The sequence below is a fragment of the Salarias fasciatus genome, chromosome 23 (assembly GCF_902148845.1).
Source record: "Salarias fasciatus chromosome 23, fSalaFa1.1, whole genome shotgun sequence".
Taxonomy (NCBI): Eukaryota; Metazoa; Chordata; class Actinopteri; order Blenniiformes; family Blenniidae; genus Salarias; species Salarias fasciatus.
Genome location: NC_043766.1, coordinates 8,055,720 through 8,074,548, shown reverse-complemented (window position 1 = coordinate 8,074,548; position 18,829 = coordinate 8,055,720). Strand labels below are relative to the sequence as shown.

The window sequence follows — 18,829 nt, the reverse complement described above, 5'->3', positions numbered from 1 at the left end:
TTTCTTCCTGAGGACAACTGCAAAACTTAAATAACAAGCTTGTCGGTAAAAGTAGGATACATTTTGAGTATATGTCATCTAACAGCTTAGCTCTGTGATAGATGACACAACTCTTATTTAGTTGAAGTGGTACTTTATTTAATACTTACCCCCCAGAACATCTGACCTCATCAAGGGTTCCTACCTCTATATTTTCACTAACACTCCTTCAACTCAGTCTCACGGCAATAACCTATAAGGAGATAAATACTTAAGCCATAAGGATCATCTTGGAACCTTAGCAAATACAAGTCCATTCCACATGGCATATTTTCTCACTTGTGAAGATGATGAACAAGATAAACAACAGCTTTATCTCTCTCTTTGACAATATTAGCCAACAATGTGATTTCTCACGTTTAGCCTTTTGGCACACTGAACTGTCAGAGTTGCAAATTACATGTATCATAATTTTTTTTTCTTTCAACATTCCATGTTCGTTATTTTTTTCTTTTCTTTTTTCCTCTTTTTTGTGTGTGCTTTGTTTTTGTTTTTTTCTTGTTTTGTTTTGTTTTGTTTTGTTTTTTTTTTGGCTGAGGTAAGGCGTAGACTGCCCCATAGCCTCTAACTGAGTGTGAGGATTATTCTTCACCTTTGTTGGCTCCATATTCAAGTCTATAAGCAAACAAAGTCTTGAAGGTGTCTTGGTGCTACTATGACTCTTGTGGGAAACACAGAAGATTTCTGTTCAAGAGTCATTCTGGGCTGCAGGAGTGACATGCCTATTTTGGGTGGCAGGAAGGACGCAGTCAGTAACTGGCTCCGACAAGCTGGTACGAGGGTCAGGTGATTTGACCGTTTATGAGAGATGATATCAGTTCCTTCACACTGGGTGTGTTGACAATAGGCAACACTTGAGATACCACTGTGCTCCTCTAGATCGTGTCTGTTACCCACACATAGTTACCTGGCTGCAACTGTGGCATGTTTTGGACTTTGTGTCTGATGTTGTAGTTTTGTGTTTGTTTATATCTGTATTTTTGTTCAGTCACTCTCGCCTCCCTCCAAGTCTGGCCATTTTTAGGTTAAGATAGAATGGGATGTTAAGTGGTGTTCTAATTTTTCTTCCCGTGAAAATTTCTGCAAGACTGTGCTCATTAGCCAGTGGAGCTACATGATAAGCTAAGACAGCCAGATAAGGATCCCTCTCCTTCTTCAGAAGCCCTTTGGTCGTTGTTACTGCTCGCTCCGCCTTGTTGCTCTGTGGGAAATGGGGGTTGAACATCACATGACTGAAACCCCACTCATATGCAAACTTTCTGAAAGGTTCAGAGGTGAACTGAGATCCACCGACAGAGTAAACTATTTCTGGGCTTCTATGGAGAGGCATTAATAGATCTGAAGTGCACAATCACAGCTTCAAATGTGGTGTGTCTTAGTTTAGTCATTTCAAAATACCTTGAGAAATAGGATACAATGACCAAATATGTTCAATTTTCAGCTTGGAACAGGTCAACACCAACGGTGGTCCTCTCCCAACATTTGGTGATTCCCAGATGGCCCTGATGAAGAGCCAGTGCCTCTGCTCTGAGTGATGGCGGAATTACTATTCTGCAGCCGTAAAGTAGCTGACCATCTTGAACTCTGAACTCACTTGTGAATGATAAATATGGTCTTTCAGTGGAAAATTTGTTATGCCAACCTTCTGTGCAGAAAATCTTCAGCTGATGAACAGTGTCATCTCTGTCCTGATGCATCTGTATTTCTTTTAGCTTCTTCTCTGTGGATGGCAGGCTTGCTACAACATATGTATACAGTTTGATTCTTCCTCTAAAAGCCCTTCTGCTGTGTTGCTGACAGGGGCTTTGGATTGCACATCTGCAGTGGCGATGTCCCTACCAGCGACATGTGAAATTGTGTGGGAGACCCTCATGAGGCACGTGCACAGACAGATGCATTGGGTTAAGTAAACCGCTTGCACCCATTGAGTCCTGGTTGCCTCATTCGACCACCTGATCAGCCGCAATTGATGCCACATCTTTTGCATTGGGCTGGTTTTCCCTGCTTTATCTTCTTGAAAACAGAGCTGCCTCAGACTTTGTTCTCTTTGAGATGTGCCCCACCATACTGCTGCACATGCATTCTGTCAAGTTGAGTATTCACAATTTCTGTTTTAAAGTCACTTTTAAGCATTCCTTACTGCTGTCTGTCTCTCACCATCACATCATGCAGACTGCCATATCCGCAGTGCTCCACCAGACGATGTAGTGTTGTGTGAAAGCTATCTGCAGACTCTCCTGCTTCTTGTTGCTTCAGATTAAACTTTAGCTACAAAGCTACAAGGTGAGCATCCACTTTTCTTTTGCGGGTTTCATACTCACTCGCTTCCTCAGGGCTTAGATGGAGGGAAACCAGTATGTCCTCTGCGTCCTCTCCCCATTTCCATCTGCCTGTGTCTCCAGACCTGATGCGACATGATATATGTTCAAGTGTTTAATCCACTTTGCCCAGTTGTCCCCTTAAAATAATTTTCCCGGAGGAGAAACATGCAACTGGCTCATGCTGCTGCCTTCTGCTATCCTTTTGCGGCTAACTCGTCATCCTCTCTGTGGAAAATAAAATGAAATCTATGTCGACACTGTGCAATACTGTGCAGCCGAGTCAAAAGTGGGTCTATCCAGACTTAACCCTTTCAATTTCTAACGCCATGTTCAGTTGGCGGATTTGGCGAATTGATCATTTAACGGCTCTATGATAGATGGCATGCATTTCCACTAACACTACATAGGACACACATATCATCACTCAGAAAACAATATTTTAAAATCACCACATATACAAACCTTTTGGGGGCAATTATGTTTATTTCTTTCATAGACCTCTTCCACTGGTGTGTGAATGTGTGTATAGATGGATGGATCTGATTCGCATCGTAAAGTGCTTTGGTGACCGTTAAATCAGGGATAAAAGTGCTATTAGAGTGAAGTCCATTTAATGTAATCCATTATACAAACACGTAAGTATGTATTATAAAACTATTTGATAAGGTTGACAAACATACGTTCTGGTTCATAATGATTTATAGCCACCATATATCATATTCTCATGATCCTATAATGCATTGCAGTGATACAGATAAGGATATTTCACACTTCATGGCACACTGCACTGGCTGCTCATGTGTTAAAGGACTGACTTTGAATGTTACTTCTAGTCTGTAAAGCTTTGAATGGTCTTGGGCCAACAAACATGTCAAATGAACCCAGAGAATTTTAAACATTTAAACCCCTGAGGTCCTCAGCAAAGGTTTACTCGGTGTTCCCCGAGTCAGGAGCGAACAAGGTGAAGCCCCTCTTATGTTCTTTGCATCTCACCTGGAGAACAAACTCCCTCAACACCTGAGGACTACTGGCACACTCACTTCTTTTAAGTCGAGACACTATTATCTGCATAGCCTTTTAACTGATTTTATTACCTATATCTTATTAAAGATTTTACTTTATTCTCTTTTCTATGCCTTTCACTTTGCTATATTGTATGTCTTAATCTTAATACATTTTAATGTATTTCCTTAATTTCCCTGTAAAGCATTGAATTGCCTTTTGCCTGAATGGTGATATATAAATGAACTTGGCTTATTTTGACTCAAGCATGAACCTAATAGCATGAAGCGGTTCTCTACAGAAGATTTGAACATTTTATCAGGTGTGTGATATAATTTTCCAAATGTGTATTTTAAAAGTGTCAGCACTCTCAAACCAACTGGCTTTGAGGTCTCATAGTATTTGTTTAGCATTAGCATTTCAACATGATAAAACAAAGAAATTCAGCATTCTCCTGTCTGTCAATTCTTTGATAATAGTGTCATATTTTCCCACTGTTTTCCATACATGAGTGGTATCTAGTTCTGGAATTCAGTCTGAAGCACAGAATACAATGTGTTAAACTGATGTAGCGAACAAGATGATAAATAACTTCCGGTCTAAACCATATATCCTTAAGTGAAGAAGCCATAGTTAGTTTCCATACTTGCTTTGGTTTTGTGTGATTATTTTATATTTTTGGTTAACTTGAACCAATGGTCCTGAAGCTTGAAGTTTATTATTTTTACTCTAAGAGCCAATTGTTCAGTATGTCTGCCCTTCAACATAGTGGTGTGTTATGGGAAGTATATTTCTAGGGCATTTGGTGCATAGATTGAAAATTCAATATCCTTTTTCAATAAGCAAGTCAATTTCTTTTTGGTCAAGATTAACAGAGACTTCGAATTTCGAAATATTTGGGTAACAAAAAAATCCAAAGATCTTTTAAAATAAGATGAAAAAAATCAAAAAGATATCTTGTAATGTTAGTAGACTGGATCCAATAACAATACCAGCAGGATATTTTACTCCAGGTCAGCCCTGCTGCATTTTTGAGAATCCCTCCATCCATCCATCCATCTGTCTGTCCATCTATCCATGTTCATTCTCTCTCTTTTTTTTTTAAACCTGTCCTGTCCAGCTCCGAAGCAGCAGAATGGAGATCTGCTGTTACTTGCCAGATAGATTTGCTCTTCCAAGAGGAGCTTATCAGTATAAAGCTCCTCTTGATGACATGGTTTCTTACTTTATTTCATTTATTTTAATACCGGTACATGATAGTGGTGGACCTGACAGGGGGAGAGGAAGATGGGAAGAGAGACAGATAGTGAAGGAAACAAAAAGAGAGAAGGAAGAGAGAGTAAAGATATGATGATCTATTAGAATGGACACTCCAGACAACCGGCTACTGCACCTGCATAAAGATATGACAGAGGGCATCCTTCGGACTTCTGTTAGAGAACATAGCTGGTAGATATCTGGAATGCATGAGCTGAGGATCCAGGTATCAAATTACAAACCAGGGCATCAGGAGAGACCTAACACAGATAGCCATTCGTCTAACAGGCCAGAAGACATGAAGGTGACAGAGTCCACATGCAGAATATGAAAAATTATTAAAGATCAATGTGATCATGCAGATATGACCTCTGACCTCTGAGAAGACCACCAGCCATGTTCATTCTCACTTAACTTGTGGATTTAAAACTTTTACACGTTTTCAGATATCTCTCAGAATTTACAAATAAATTTAAAATAAGGATAAGGATTGAGTCAGAAAAAGACAAAAACATATTTTGTGCTTATATATTTATGCTTATATATTTGAGAAAAAAGTATAAAAATACATTTACAATATTTGCTAACAAATTACATTCGAGGACAAGTCAAACAGAGTACATCCATATTGTGACAAATCAAACTGAAAGAAAACATACATGAATAGAAACCAGTGAGGTTGAAGTTTCAATTTTTTTTTTTCATAAAAAATCGCTACATATTACCACTCTTGAAAATTCAGTAACACAAAGAGCATCTTTGTATTTTTTTAAATGCTTATTATTGCAACTGATCTGACACAATGGCTCATTGTTCAGGTTCCTGCTACCAAAATATACTAATTTGTTCACTCTAGACAGACACAGTCATGAGCACCTGTTGATCATGTGTCAGTGTCTAAAAGTTCAGCATTCAGACCTTACCCTGATATTTATATCAAGTGACTCTTGGAAAGGCCCAGGTTAATGGTTGAACATAACACTTTGGTTCTCTGTAAATCTTTGAGCAAGCAGGACAAGAAGTAACTGCGTATAACTTGAGAAAATAATAATTTGCAAACGCAAACCTTGATAGTGAAAAGACTGGTTTGCTGTCGTCACATTGCTGCTGTTTGTTGTAAGAGACACAAATGCAAATTAATTTTTTGAAGAACTGTTCACTAATTCAGTGCCAATAATCTTTGCATAACTACAGTAGCTTGCAGTGGCTGCCTGTTTGTTAGAATGCTGCAGAAAATAATTAAGGTGAACGTGTCCAAAGGTGTGTAGTTGGATACAGAGTGAAAAAAAAAAAAAAACTAAATTCTGATAACAAATACAGTATCATCTATGTTCATCCCTGCATTCTGATTTGCCAGCCAGTGCATGAGTATTAAGTGCATAGAGTGTATTGCAGCATGCATGAACTGTAATTGTCTGTGTAACTTTGTGTTCGCCTTTGAGGGTCATCTGAATAGCAAAAGGAGGCCCAGCAGGCACAACAGGAGCCTGTAAGATGCATTCACATGCTCTGCCGAGGAATGGCTGTGAGGGTGAGGAGGGCAGTCTGTGTAGGGCTCCAAACAGGCAGCGTAGGCCATGACATGTGCCACGTAGTTCTGCTCCTTCACTCCATGAAACAGGTGTGCCATTGGGCCTTTCGCGTAGATGGCCACATCTTCTCCGCCGTGAGTCTCAGCATCCAGTGGGACAGCAGCTTGCTGCATGTATTCTTCATCATCTAAAGGCAAAGAAACAACTTGTATGAGATGATCTGCTGCAAACAGAATACTGGTCATTTCAAATTCTATGTCAAAAGTAACAGTTCTGATCAACAAATTCCCTCATCAGTTTTAGCAAACTTTTTGAAATCAGTATCTTATTTATTTACCAGGTTACATAAAATATTATATACTTGAACAGAAAGTTTCATGATACTTGTACTTTTCTGTAATTGTAATGGCTGATTCTTCAGTATTGTGTGGGTCAGTGTAATTCACTCAGCTGAAGTTACATCAGTCAGTTTTAAATCAGATGTTGCAGCACAAATTCCATTATGGTATTTTTAGATATTAATAATTTAGAGTCATTTTTGAAGTCTCATATTTTTAGCTTAGAGTGACCATATTTTGATCTCCAAAAAAGCAGGAAACTGTACCCACTCTTGCGAAATTGGAACTATAATGACATTTAGTATATTCAAAGTATGCCCCCTCAAAGAGCATGCTGTTTTTCAATATCTAATTCTCACAAATTTAGACCCTCTGAGGTTACTCAACAAGCTCCATTATTAATGATATTATTTCTCCTTCAGTGGTATAAAAATATTTGAAAAATCTCTGGAATGAAATAATCATAGAAATAATATCTTATAACTTATCCATCTTCAACTCTACACAATTCAATACATAAATGGGGCCTTTTCTTCTTTTGTTATTTGAAAAGCAACAGTTGTGCTCTGGTATTTTGGAGGTAGATTAGAAGAAATGTCGCAATGGTTTATAGCCAAGAACTATAATTTGAAATATACCCATACAAAAACCAGCTAACATGTTTAGCACATTATAATGATTACAAAATGACCGTAATTATTCAGTGTGCCAGCATCAAAAGCATTTTACCCAAAACAGTTATATCGCAGAGCTCCTCAAAGACCTTCTGTAATTACACACAGTAAATTATGGGGGCTGTCGCCATCTATGGAAGTTGTCAGCGGAATCAGATTTGGCTGTTCAATATGAATATTCTCAATATTTTTTTTTTAGAGAACACAAAGAGCGGACGCTTTGGTCTGCGGTTTTGCATTAGACCCAAACGTCTGCTTCCTCTCTGAGTGCTGTAGAGCCAGACACAAGCAAGTCTATCGGGATCATTCACACACAACAAGGCTCCAGGGTATTATGACACAACTCCAGTCGATTTAAATACATTTTTTCATGTTAAAACAAAGACACGTTGACACTTTCTTGACAACGTGGACATGTAGGGGCAAAAGAAGACATTTGGTGGGCATTGTAACCACAAGTTCTTCAAGGGAGATAAACCTGCTGTAAGCCCTCTTCTCAACAGAAACTGATTCATGAACCAATGACAAGTAAAGGCAGCAACTGCTGAGATAAACTACTGACATGTGGGCAGCCGCACACGGATTTATGTTAATATTTCATTCGAAATTGCCAATATATCTTTTTCAATAAGGACACAGGCTAATGTTGGTTAATCTTAATGCAAATAAACGCCTGAGGGAGAGAGACAGCAGCTCTCCAGATGTATTCCCTCACAACTGGAGTGAGGAGTGACATACTCATGGAAACTTCAGCAACTCTAATTCCATAATTAATAAGCAGCAGTATCATAGTGCAGTCCAATGGAATAGAACAGAACAGAATATGTTACTTTTCCAAACCTGTTCAGTGTTCATATTGTTGTATTGTAAAAATGTCAAATTCAGAATAGTCTGGTTCACCAATATTGACTGAGCCATTAACATGTATATCAGAGACAGACTAATAAACACATACCTTATTGTAATAAATGTAGTGCAGCTCTATATCACCAGAAAAATACAACCTCATAAATTACTGACGATTAAAAAACTTATTTGACAAGTTCAAGTAAATTACAATGTCATTGCCAACACTAACAGACTACACATGCGTCTAATGAAGTGAACAATGAGACTCTTAAAATTCCCATTTTAAAAAATTGCATGAATAGCAACCACTCCAAAGAGGATCTTTGGAGGGCTTTAAGATGACATTTGCCTAATTTGTCTTTGTTGTGGCTGCACTGCCCATACCATGGTGTTTTGCAAATCTTTTGTGATTAACTTAATTCAGCTTCATTACATTTCTAAAGCCTAGTGAGTAGATGAAGCCTTTCCTATAAAATAGCTCAAAGCGTTGCCTAACTTTCCTGAAGTTGAACAATTGTTTAAACATAGTGTTTTGATTTAAGTTTAGGAAACTATTCTCTTTGATAGCCTAGTAAATAATTGTTTCACAATATTGTTGGTCTCTTCTTCTGTTGAAAACGTTCTTCAGTGCTTTTTTGTTGGATGGGTGTTTTGCAACAAATCCTTTCATTGTGTGTGCAGTGTGCATTTTAAAGACACAACTATGGTTTTTCAATCTTTTCAATGACCAATTCACCATAGCAGAAAGGACTTTCCACCTTTGGGTAAGATAGATTTAAGTAAAGATTGAACTGAACACTGCAGCACTGAAAGAACTGTGTCAGAGCAGTTCAGTGTGTTACAGAGAAATTGACATCATTTCTAAACAATATGCATGAACACTGTGTGAGTTAAGCAAAGAACAAAACAAGTGACGCTACCACAGACGGTACAAAACATCATATTTCATATTTGCTTTCGAGAGAAAAATGGGCATGTCTCAGGCAAAACCACATAAGTATGAGCTGTCTGTAAACACGTCAGTACAGACGAGTGCCACATCTGAAAGACATTTGTTTCTACTCACAGTAATCAACCATGGTGATATTCCCTCTGGTTCCATTCACATGGACATACCCAGGACCGTTGGCATACAGGATGCTTGTGTAAGGCATTTTGTCATCTGCTTTTTTTGGTGCCAAACCTCAATGGCAAAATGAGAGCGGGATAAGGTTGTTAGCATGGGTCAAGTATTTTATTTTAAAACAAAGACAAAAATATGCAAGCAATTCAAAGTCACGATGAAGCAACTTGAGTTAAAATAATTGAGTATGAGACAGAAACTGCTGCTTTTGCCACAGCAACAACTACTGACCTTTATTCCACTTTCATCACTGGTATAAGTATGCAAGGTTACTCTGCATAACAAGTGTTTGTGCTGTGAATCATACCGAAGATGGGATTTCCTCGAGGTGTGCTTCCACCAAAAGTGAAGACGTGTGAATGGTCAGCGGTGACGACGGTCAATGTGTCAGATTCTCTGGTGAGATGTGCAGCCCGCTGAATGGCACGATCAAACATCACAGCCTCCGTCAGCGCCAGTTTGGCAATACCGTCATGGTGGCCGTGATCAATTCTCCCACGTAGCAGCAAAACAAGAAGGAAAATAATTATGATGCTATTGTATTTTTAAATATGATCTCTTTTATCTGTCCTTTATTGTCACAGTTATCAACTCACCTGTGACATATTGCAACTTGTTTCTGCTTTGTTAGTGAGAACATGCCCGTCTATATGTTTACTAGAGGAATCTTAAATGTTACTTATCTTCAACAAATAAGAAGTAACCTTTAGGATTCTTCCTGAGGATCTGAATGGCTTTTTCAGTCATCTCCACAATGGATGGATCACGCGTATTATTCCGGAAAACCTCAAATCTCATGTCTTTCGGCTCAAACAGACCTGAAACCACATATGAATCGAAAGAAGCTGAAATACGCACTTTACCTTAAAGGTGCATTAAGGAGTTTTTCAACTTTAAAAATGCTTATTTTCCACCATAAATATGTTACAAATATTCAATAATGTGTACAGTGTGCCCTGACATATTCATTGCAAGTACCTCTAACAGCGCTAAATTGTCACTTGAAAGTTGCAGTGTCAGTCCGGCACCAGAATTTTTTTGGGGAGAATGTGAGAGTATGTGACGTAATGCGCGCTCCCGCTGGCCTAATTTGCTTAGGTTTCGTTTTGTCCGCCATTACTCCGCCAGATGCTTAGCGAGCAACAACTGAGCAGTATTGAGGATGGATCTTCCAGAAAGAAAAGACTGGCTTCTACCACAGCCACAGCTCCAGCACAGACCCCACCAAGAAACTGAAATTTTACTCGAGCGCTACTACAAGAAAGAGGAAGGAGTTCCCCTCTTCCGTGGACGTACATGGACGCGAGCCACAGGCACGAGCGTTTCACTAAGCTGCAGTTACGCCCAAGGCCTGCAGGGGCCGTTGTTTCACATTAAACGTGCAAACTCCTTAATGCACCTTTAATAACAGCATAGCAGAAAACACAACTGGTTAGCAGTGCAGCAGTGAAGAAATTACAAGATGCATCTAGTATTGCAAAATACTCTCATTTCGCTGTTTTGCCTGCATTCTCAGTAAACAACCGCTGATCACTCTTTAGCTCTTTTTTTTTTTTTTTTTTTAATTTCCTTCCAATATTGCTGAACTTGACAGCAGATATTGAAAGCCTAAATAAAATGTGAGTCATGATTACAAGGACCTTAGTTCTGGCTCCTTTTAATGGTATATAGTATAGTATCCATGCATGCACATATAACAGGTATGTATAAAAATCTTACATAAAATTGACACATTTTTGCTGTTCGGCATCTTTATTAATCTCATGCACATCACTATGCACTATGCACCCTTTCCTATCACTGCAGTACAAGGTGAGAGTAACAGTAAATTGCACATTTACAAACATGATGCATGGCTGTAAAGAAGATAGCTGAGGCTGGCTCGCCTCTCGTTAACAGTAAGTTGAGCCACTGACTAGACATTATCTTTTAGTACCTAATGTAGATAAAGAGGAATATGTAGATTAGATTTTTAAGTGATATTTGTCTTAGTCGGTTTGACTTATGTCCGTGATATCAACGTAGTTTTATTAACTGCAGTGAGCCCATGTGACTTATCAGCAACCACTGATACGTGCGTGACTTGACATGTCTGCATACTCACCCATAAGACGGTCTGTCGTTTTAACATTAATCTCATCAAAGTCCTTCCTGTGCCAAACATAGCGGGATTTTTTGTTCTGCAAAAAAAATAAATAAATAAAAAATCAGGGGATATTTGAATATGTGAGTGGTTGCAGACTTTAATCAAATAATGAAAAAAAAATAGAAAGATTGAGCAATACTGGTCAAAAAAACCTACTGGTTTAGCTTTCAGCCACACATCAATGAGGTTCTTGTTGTCTTTGCGGTCCCCTTTGCGAGAGTTTGAGGTAGGATACTCAGGGTCTGGAGTGCCTTTTGGTGTCATGTACATCCGCCCTCCTCCCAGAACCACCTAGTAAACACAGCACAGAATACAAATGTCATATGAACAACATTCAGTCCTTTTGAAACTGCTTTCTTTTAATGATTCACACAACATCAAATGCAAATTATTTTCTGGATTTGTGCAACTTATTGTGAACATTGACAAAAACAGAAAGAAGAACTAAAGAAATAGCATTAATTAATTATTTGCATCTCTTATCGGATGTTTAAAACAATTTTTAAAAAACACAAAAAAACCTTTCATACATCAATGTCAACATTGGTGACCAGCTGAGTTGCAATGTCAACACAACCCTGCAGGCGGGCAGAGGAAGGAAGATCTGCGTCGCTGTACCAACTGCGGCTGACAGAGTGTGCGTAAGCCGCCGCTGGAGAGGCATGCTGGACTCGGGTGGTGGTCACTATGCCGACAGATTTACCTGGACAACAAAGAAGTACACAAGTAAGAAATATAACTGCATTTGCAAGAGCTGCCATTTTGGTAGCAACTCTTGGTAACTTCGGTGACATTAATAAGAAAGTTTAACAATCCTTATTTCAAGATAAAGGCAGTGGTTGATGTGTTCCTGTCCTCTGACAAAACTCTGTCAGTATTAACGTTTATGTTGGAGCGTAGACATGGTCAGGCAGAGCACACTCCTGGTCGGTAACCTCAGGCATGAGCAACACAGTTGGCACACTTGAGCATAATCATTGGCACACTGGCGAAGTGTCTCTCAGTACGCATAATGTTTAGAAACAGTAGTCATAGTGGTGAGCTCCTGAAACTTCCACTAGTACGAATGACATCCACACTAAAGGTGTCGCTTGTTTAATATGTTTGTCTCCTTTATGTCTGAGTGTGTGTGTGATTTAAGTTGTGCTTGGGGAATTTGCCTGGGATTCGCAAACATTTCTCACAAATCAAATAGTACTCTTATTTTGTTTTTGTGATCTATCTGATACCTAGAAATTGTCACTATGGCAAGAACTGAAAGAAATCTTTTAGGTGCACTGAGAAAAGGCCCAGGTCAGATGAGTGCATTGATCTTTTCAACATGTTCTATTCTCCAGAAATTCATTCACTGAAAGGAACGCATTGAAATCCCAATGCCACTATTTGTTTCTTAATTTTGTGTCATATTATAAGATGATTGTATTTCCTCTAGTCTGCAGTTGGTTATGGCAAACTCACTGACAAGAGAATATCAAACTAGTACTTCATGTCGAAAAGGTTGCTTATTGTACAATTGAATGTACCATTCCTGTTTACATGAACTTTCAGCTTTCTTTGCATTTTAGCTGCTTACATGACAGTTCTGTTGGAAATCAGTGAAAACTGCTTTTTTTTTTTGTTGCACATTCTTGTTAAACCCATGGTCTATGTCTCTATGTAAAGAAGGAAAGCAGAATTTTTCTGCTCACCCAGTAGCAGATGCATACTGTGGTGAATTTCTTACATTTGCCAGGTATTGAATGAGCCTATATGATTAAAAAAGAATGAATTGTTCCATTGTCTTTACTGGAATGTGTGTGTCTGTATTACACAAGCATGTCACAAACTCGGGGCCTGGTATTCAAACGATAGTATTTTCAGTGTTTCTGATATTTACATTATGTAAGGCGATCATCATCAACACAGTACTGTCAGAATGTGAAACTCTTCTGTAAGTAAAACATGAGAACTAAGCTGTTTGTATTGGATACGTTTGTGTCAACAGGGCCTGAGATGCTATGAAACGAACATTGAACCATAATTGCTGACACTCAAACAGTAAGTGATAGGCCTCACGTATGATTGTTTTATATTTCATATTTTATATCAGGATTGATATGCTCACTGCAGATCTTTAGATAAGGATAAAATTTGAACTGTCTGGTTTTTCAATTACACAGCACACCCACAACTTAAGTGAGCCGTCACCTTGTTTTACCTTGTGCCTTCGCACGCCGTAGCACAGAGTAGACCTCGTTGCCAAAGGTAGTGTTACACTCATGGGCCACTGCGTTAGCGCTAAGTCCTACAGTCTTCGCGTTGGCCTTAACTCCACAGTGGTAGGCCGTAGCCGTGCTCGCACTGTCTGCAACCTGCTTGTCCACACTGTAGGTCTGAGGAGTTGAACACAAAGACACAAAAGTCAACATTTGGAGATATTTTATGAGTCCACTTATCAAAAGACAAAAAAAGTTTAATGTTGCTTGGTGCTTAGCAAAGTTGGCCTTTTAGCCAGGGAGCAAATGTTTCTGAAAAATACGTTCAAGGGCGAGCCAACCAGAAAATGTTTTCTTTTTTTTTTCTTTTTTTTTTTGAGTAAAGCAAAGTGCAAACTCCTTTTGATTATAGGTTGAGGCTCAGTCATTTTCTCAGTCACACTGAAGTTACAATAATTTAGGGATTATGTTTGGCCAGGATGCTGAATCTGCCTTTAAACCTGCACTTACAGTTTATATCACAGTGTCAGCATTTCCAGTTAAAATGGTGACTTTAAGTCGGTATGTTAAAGCTCTTTTCATCGGAAGGAATGTGAGCTTGGGTGGGCATAACTAAAAAATGTTGCAACAAGTTCAGGGACTTAAAAATGGGAGTTTGCATGCTTTGAGCCCACCTAAATTGCTTACATTTTGAACTCAATACTCTTCATACTGAAGTATTTAGCTGTAGTATGTGCTGTTTATTCCCTCACTGTTCTGTATGTACGCATTTCTTCAGTCCATTCATCTTCTATACCACTTCATAGCTGTAATTACAGGTCACCAGTTCAGTATTGGACAAACACAGAGACACACACACACAAACTTACACCTACAGTCAATTTAGAGATTACAATGGACCTTCTATTGGTATAATTAGATATCTGTTCACCCAGTTACGTTTGGTAACCATAATGCATCATTCCCTCTGCGATGAATATAAGTATATTTTGCATTTTTTAAAACTGGCAAATAAAAATGTAATATCTTTGAGCTAAAGTAGCAGTAAAGCCCTACAATAAATGTTAAACTGTAACTAGACAAGGGACGTGAAGAGTTCATTGGTAAATGATCATGGACTGTAAACGACCATTTATTTTTTTCAAGATTGTAAGAATAAATCACTCTTGAAGCTCACAGGTGTGGTTCGTTCAGTTTGTTCTTTTAGTTAAAAAATATTACAAAAGTCAGTTATTGACACCTTATTTTACTGCCTTTCATAAAGTGGGTTAAGTGTATTCCCTTGGACAATTAGTTGGCGAAAAATAAGAATATGTTGTCACCTTAGAAAGGGCCACATAGGGGAAGGTGTCCATGGCCAGCACGGTTTCTTCCCCTGAGCCACCCTCCATCTGACCTCTGAGAATCCGTGCAGCCGATACTGTGGACACACCCATTCCTGCAAGACAGAGATTAAAAAGGCAAGGTCGGCTGTGTGGTCTTTCTCAACATTTCACAAAAAAATTATGTTCTGCAATCAACATTTTGAATGGGTTTACAGTCTATGACATTTTTGTTAACCTGATTCCATGAAATCATGAGACTCTACAGTTTGTCCAGTGTTGAAAGAGTTCTCAACATCAGACCAAAATAGTGTGCTGTCTGTTTGAAAAGGTCAGACTACTTAGTACAAAGTACAAGGTTCAAAATTTTGCTTTAAAATGTTCTCAGTAAACGACGTCAGAACATGTAAGGTTCATTACGTCAAAGCCAAACCCACGAATGGACTGGGCATTTAAGGCAGCGGTTTTTGACATTTACCACAATATTTCACAGAATCATCACCCAGACCTGGACAGATCCGTTCAGGGGGAAGGAAATTCATAATTTCACTATAAATCATGATATCAGTTCAGACTACTACAATTTCTAACAAGGCTAGTTATATTGGATTTTTGCTGTAGTTATTCCCGTGACTTGTTTTCCATAATTGTTTGTTTTTTAACTTTAACTTAACAGTACACTGCAATATATACAACACTCTTTTAGAATATTTTTGTCAAAGCTATTAGCAGGCTTTGGGGCACAGCAGGAGACGTGCACAAAGAAAACTCAGCACCAACCATCTCAAAATATTTGATTGCAGTGAACAAGGCGCTTGCAATACAAATACAACACACAAGTGATAATTTGAGGAGAAAGCCCAGTGAAATGTCACCCAGATGAAAACACTGCAACAATACAGCACAATACACAATACATACAGCCTGACAGTCCACTCTGCAAAACACCAAGGATAGATCTTTACTGCAACAAGTCTGATCTGTTCGTGGGGATTCTGTGATTTTGTTGACTCTGTGTGGTCAGGAGAGGCAGAGCTTTATATGCCTGGATGGTATAAGAATAAAATATGTACTGTAATAAACAATTAAAAAGTTGCATTCATTGATCAGTAAGCTTTCGATTTGAATTAATTTTTTTGTGTTGTTTAAAAATCTCCAAATCTACAGACTTCATATTCAAAAGTGAGAAAAAAGAGGCAGCCTTGAATTGAGCCTCACCATGAATTCTGCAATCCTTCACAAACTGCTGGTGACGTTATCAGTGAGAGGATACTACTCTGCATGCTGCCAGTGAAATGCTTCAAATCTTTTTTAAATATACTGTATGTCCCTTTCTATAGTTTTGCTGATGTACATGATGTGTGTTTTGAAACCTGTTTTGAGTAGGGGGTTCCCAATGACTCTGATGCTACTCTGTAGTTGTAGAGTAAGAGGGAGCATGCCAGCAACACTTACAGTCTGTGGCTTCAATCAGCAAACCAATGGCTGTGATCCTTTTTTGTTGGCTGATTTCAGAATGGAACATAATATATCCAAGCTCAAACTATTTTACAAACTTTTGACTTCTACAAAAAAAGCAACTCAAGTTTTGGCCCAAAAGGATTACAGCATGGACTTCAATTATAAATAAAGTTTTGATTTTGTATTATTATTAAAATCTGAATTGAAGTCTGTGTCAGTATGTACGTGTAAAGAATGGAGACATGAGATCTGAGACGCAAGTCATTAACATCCACCGAATTAATGGTGAATAACTGATTCTGTTGGGTTCATATATTTGTAAATGTGACTCTAATGGAGTCAGAGCCTCAACAGCTATGAACCTTAATGCCCGTCAGTGATACTCCAACACACATGTTTCAAATATGACCCTGGATGAATAAAAGGACACTAAATCACAAGTGTTTCGTTTTGGCTGAATTTGTACTCTTGCAGTTGTTCATATGCTCTGCATATAGAATCTGAACTACACTACACCAACACCAAGCTAATCAGCAGTTTTTGTACTACAAATGTAGTAGTGTTGCCAACAAGAGGAAAACAGAACAATGCTGAATGAGAAAATAAATGTCCATAAAGTGGGATATAAAATACCCACAGAGAAGGTAGATATGGTTTTGTGAGGTGAGAGAAAATGCACATAATATAGTTATATAGGCTCTCGGAAATATGCAAGTCAATGGCCAATGTAGGCAGACCTTTGGTTTACAAGAAAGTTCTGTGCTACCTTCTGTACTCTGCTCTTTCTCAGTTTTTTTAATAAAAAAAAAATTATTGCATTGATCGTGTGTTGTTTATTAAACCATTTTTGTTGCAGTAAGTGATATCCTAACATACTATTGCTTTCTAAGCTTTGCAAGGAACATTTAAAATAGTACTTATACGTGTATATTTTTCTAGTATTCACAGAACTTACCTGAAAATTGCGTTTTCTTGTTTTATTTGACACCAAGTTACAACAAAAGAGTTAAAATATACCCATGCTATTCAACTTTGAAATTAAGGTGCAAATTCCAAAATTTTTATTTAACTTTAAATTTTTGTTCCACCTCCTGAATAACATACAAAGACCAATGTTTTCGTAGTTACAAAAAACTGTGCAAATTATAAGTGATTTATTTTTTCTTGCCAGATGAATAATGTATGCTTCAAGTTACTGACAACTATCGAAATAAAACGTCTCCAGCATGGCCACAAGTTTGCGTATTTTTATGTCAAACAGTTTTTATATCAACAAGATTAATATGATTTTTGCAAATGTTTTTTTTCTATGAGTCATGATTGAAAACTTATTTCAACCATTTCATCTTGTCATGTGCTGTTTTGTTGTTGTTGAAACTTTACATCCTGAACTGTGATTATCAAGAATGATTAAAGTGACACCCTGTCTTCACAACTTTTAATCAAAACAGAGACATAAATATTTTCTACATTAGATTTACAGAACTTACCATCACCCAGAAAAAGGATGATATTTTTTGCCTGATGCTCTCGAGGTCGCAGTTTCAGCGCAGCATCCAGAGTTGCCCTTGCTTGTGCATCCCAATAGGCTGGCTCCTTCTCAAGTTCATACAAAACTGCTCCATAAAAACACACAGGCAGGGAATGAGATGGGTGTGCGAAAGATATCGGCAGATCTCAGGAATTGCACTGGTTAAGAACAAAGCACGTGTGCATTATTGGCTGCTTAGTATGTGCAGGTGTCATGGTTGTGTGGCTGGAATGGAAAAGCAGACCGGCTTTGCACACGTTCACCTCCTCATAGGTGCACACCACTGATCTCCCTTTCCTAACAGTTAAGCATGTGTTTTATCTTAGGATAAACAAAAAAGTTTCTCAAGAGTTGACAGAGTGACAAAAACCGCTGGGAAGACAATCTGGGGCTCTGTCCATTCATGCCCATGCAAGTGAAGGAAGTCAAAAAGGAACATTCTTCCTGCCACACATCAAAACAACGGAAAGTCAAACACACCATCCCACAGTTTACATAAATAGGTAGAAACAGGCAAAAATAAATTGACACATGCTTTTTGTTCCTCTCAACAAACATAGACTCCTCATTACACACACAAACCTGAGATTGTCTTCACATGCCATTGCAGTTCAAGTTCTCAAGAGCAAACTGTCCGTAGTTTTTCTCCATATGCAGGTTGACATTACCTGCCTGAGTTTGTTAATTCACCTACAACATGTGCTATTAATAGTCCTCCACAGGATGCTATAATAACCCTGTTGTCTCCTTACCTTGGGTTGTGGCCTGGCCCACAAGCATCAGGAGGGGACCCAGAAGGACCAGCACTTTGGGGGCCCTGTAGCGTAGCATCAGCATCTCTAATCCACAGTCTTCAGGCTGGAGAGGTTGACACAGCCAGCTTTCAGAGCAACACCCAGACCAAAAGGCAGAGGCACAGACACAAGCAGAGTGCGTGTGGCTGCTGAGACCTCCGGCCCTGCCTTTATAAAGCCCCGCTGGGTGTGTAATAAGGAAGGGCTCACGCCAGCTCATAGGCTTACAGCCACAAAAGAGGGGA

The 18,829-nt window shown here is 38.7% G+C and overlaps 1 protein-coding gene across 1 annotated transcript; it reads right to left on the bottom strand.

Moving 5' to 3' along the window:
• Window positions 1-5,853: 5,853 nt before the first annotated feature.
• alpi.1 (alkaline phosphatase, intestinal, tandem duplicate 1) lies at window positions 5,854-18,627 on the bottom strand. Its single transcript, XM_030083645.1, has 11 exons — window positions 18,543-18,627; window positions 17,750-17,875; window positions 14,799-14,914; window positions 13,479-13,653; window positions 11,812-11,984; window positions 11,438-11,572; window positions 11,240-11,315; window positions 9,819-9,953; window positions 9,443-9,634; window positions 9,079-9,195; window positions 5,854-6,338 (listed from the first exon to the last, which is right to left on the bottom strand). Exons 1-11 carry the CDS (start codon window positions 18,625-18,627, stop codon window positions 6,064-6,066), a joined length of 1,605 nt encoding a protein of 534 aa, XP_029939505.1. The 3' UTR covers window positions 5,854-6,063.
• Between the last annotated feature and the right edge of the window lie 202 nt (window positions 18,628-18,829).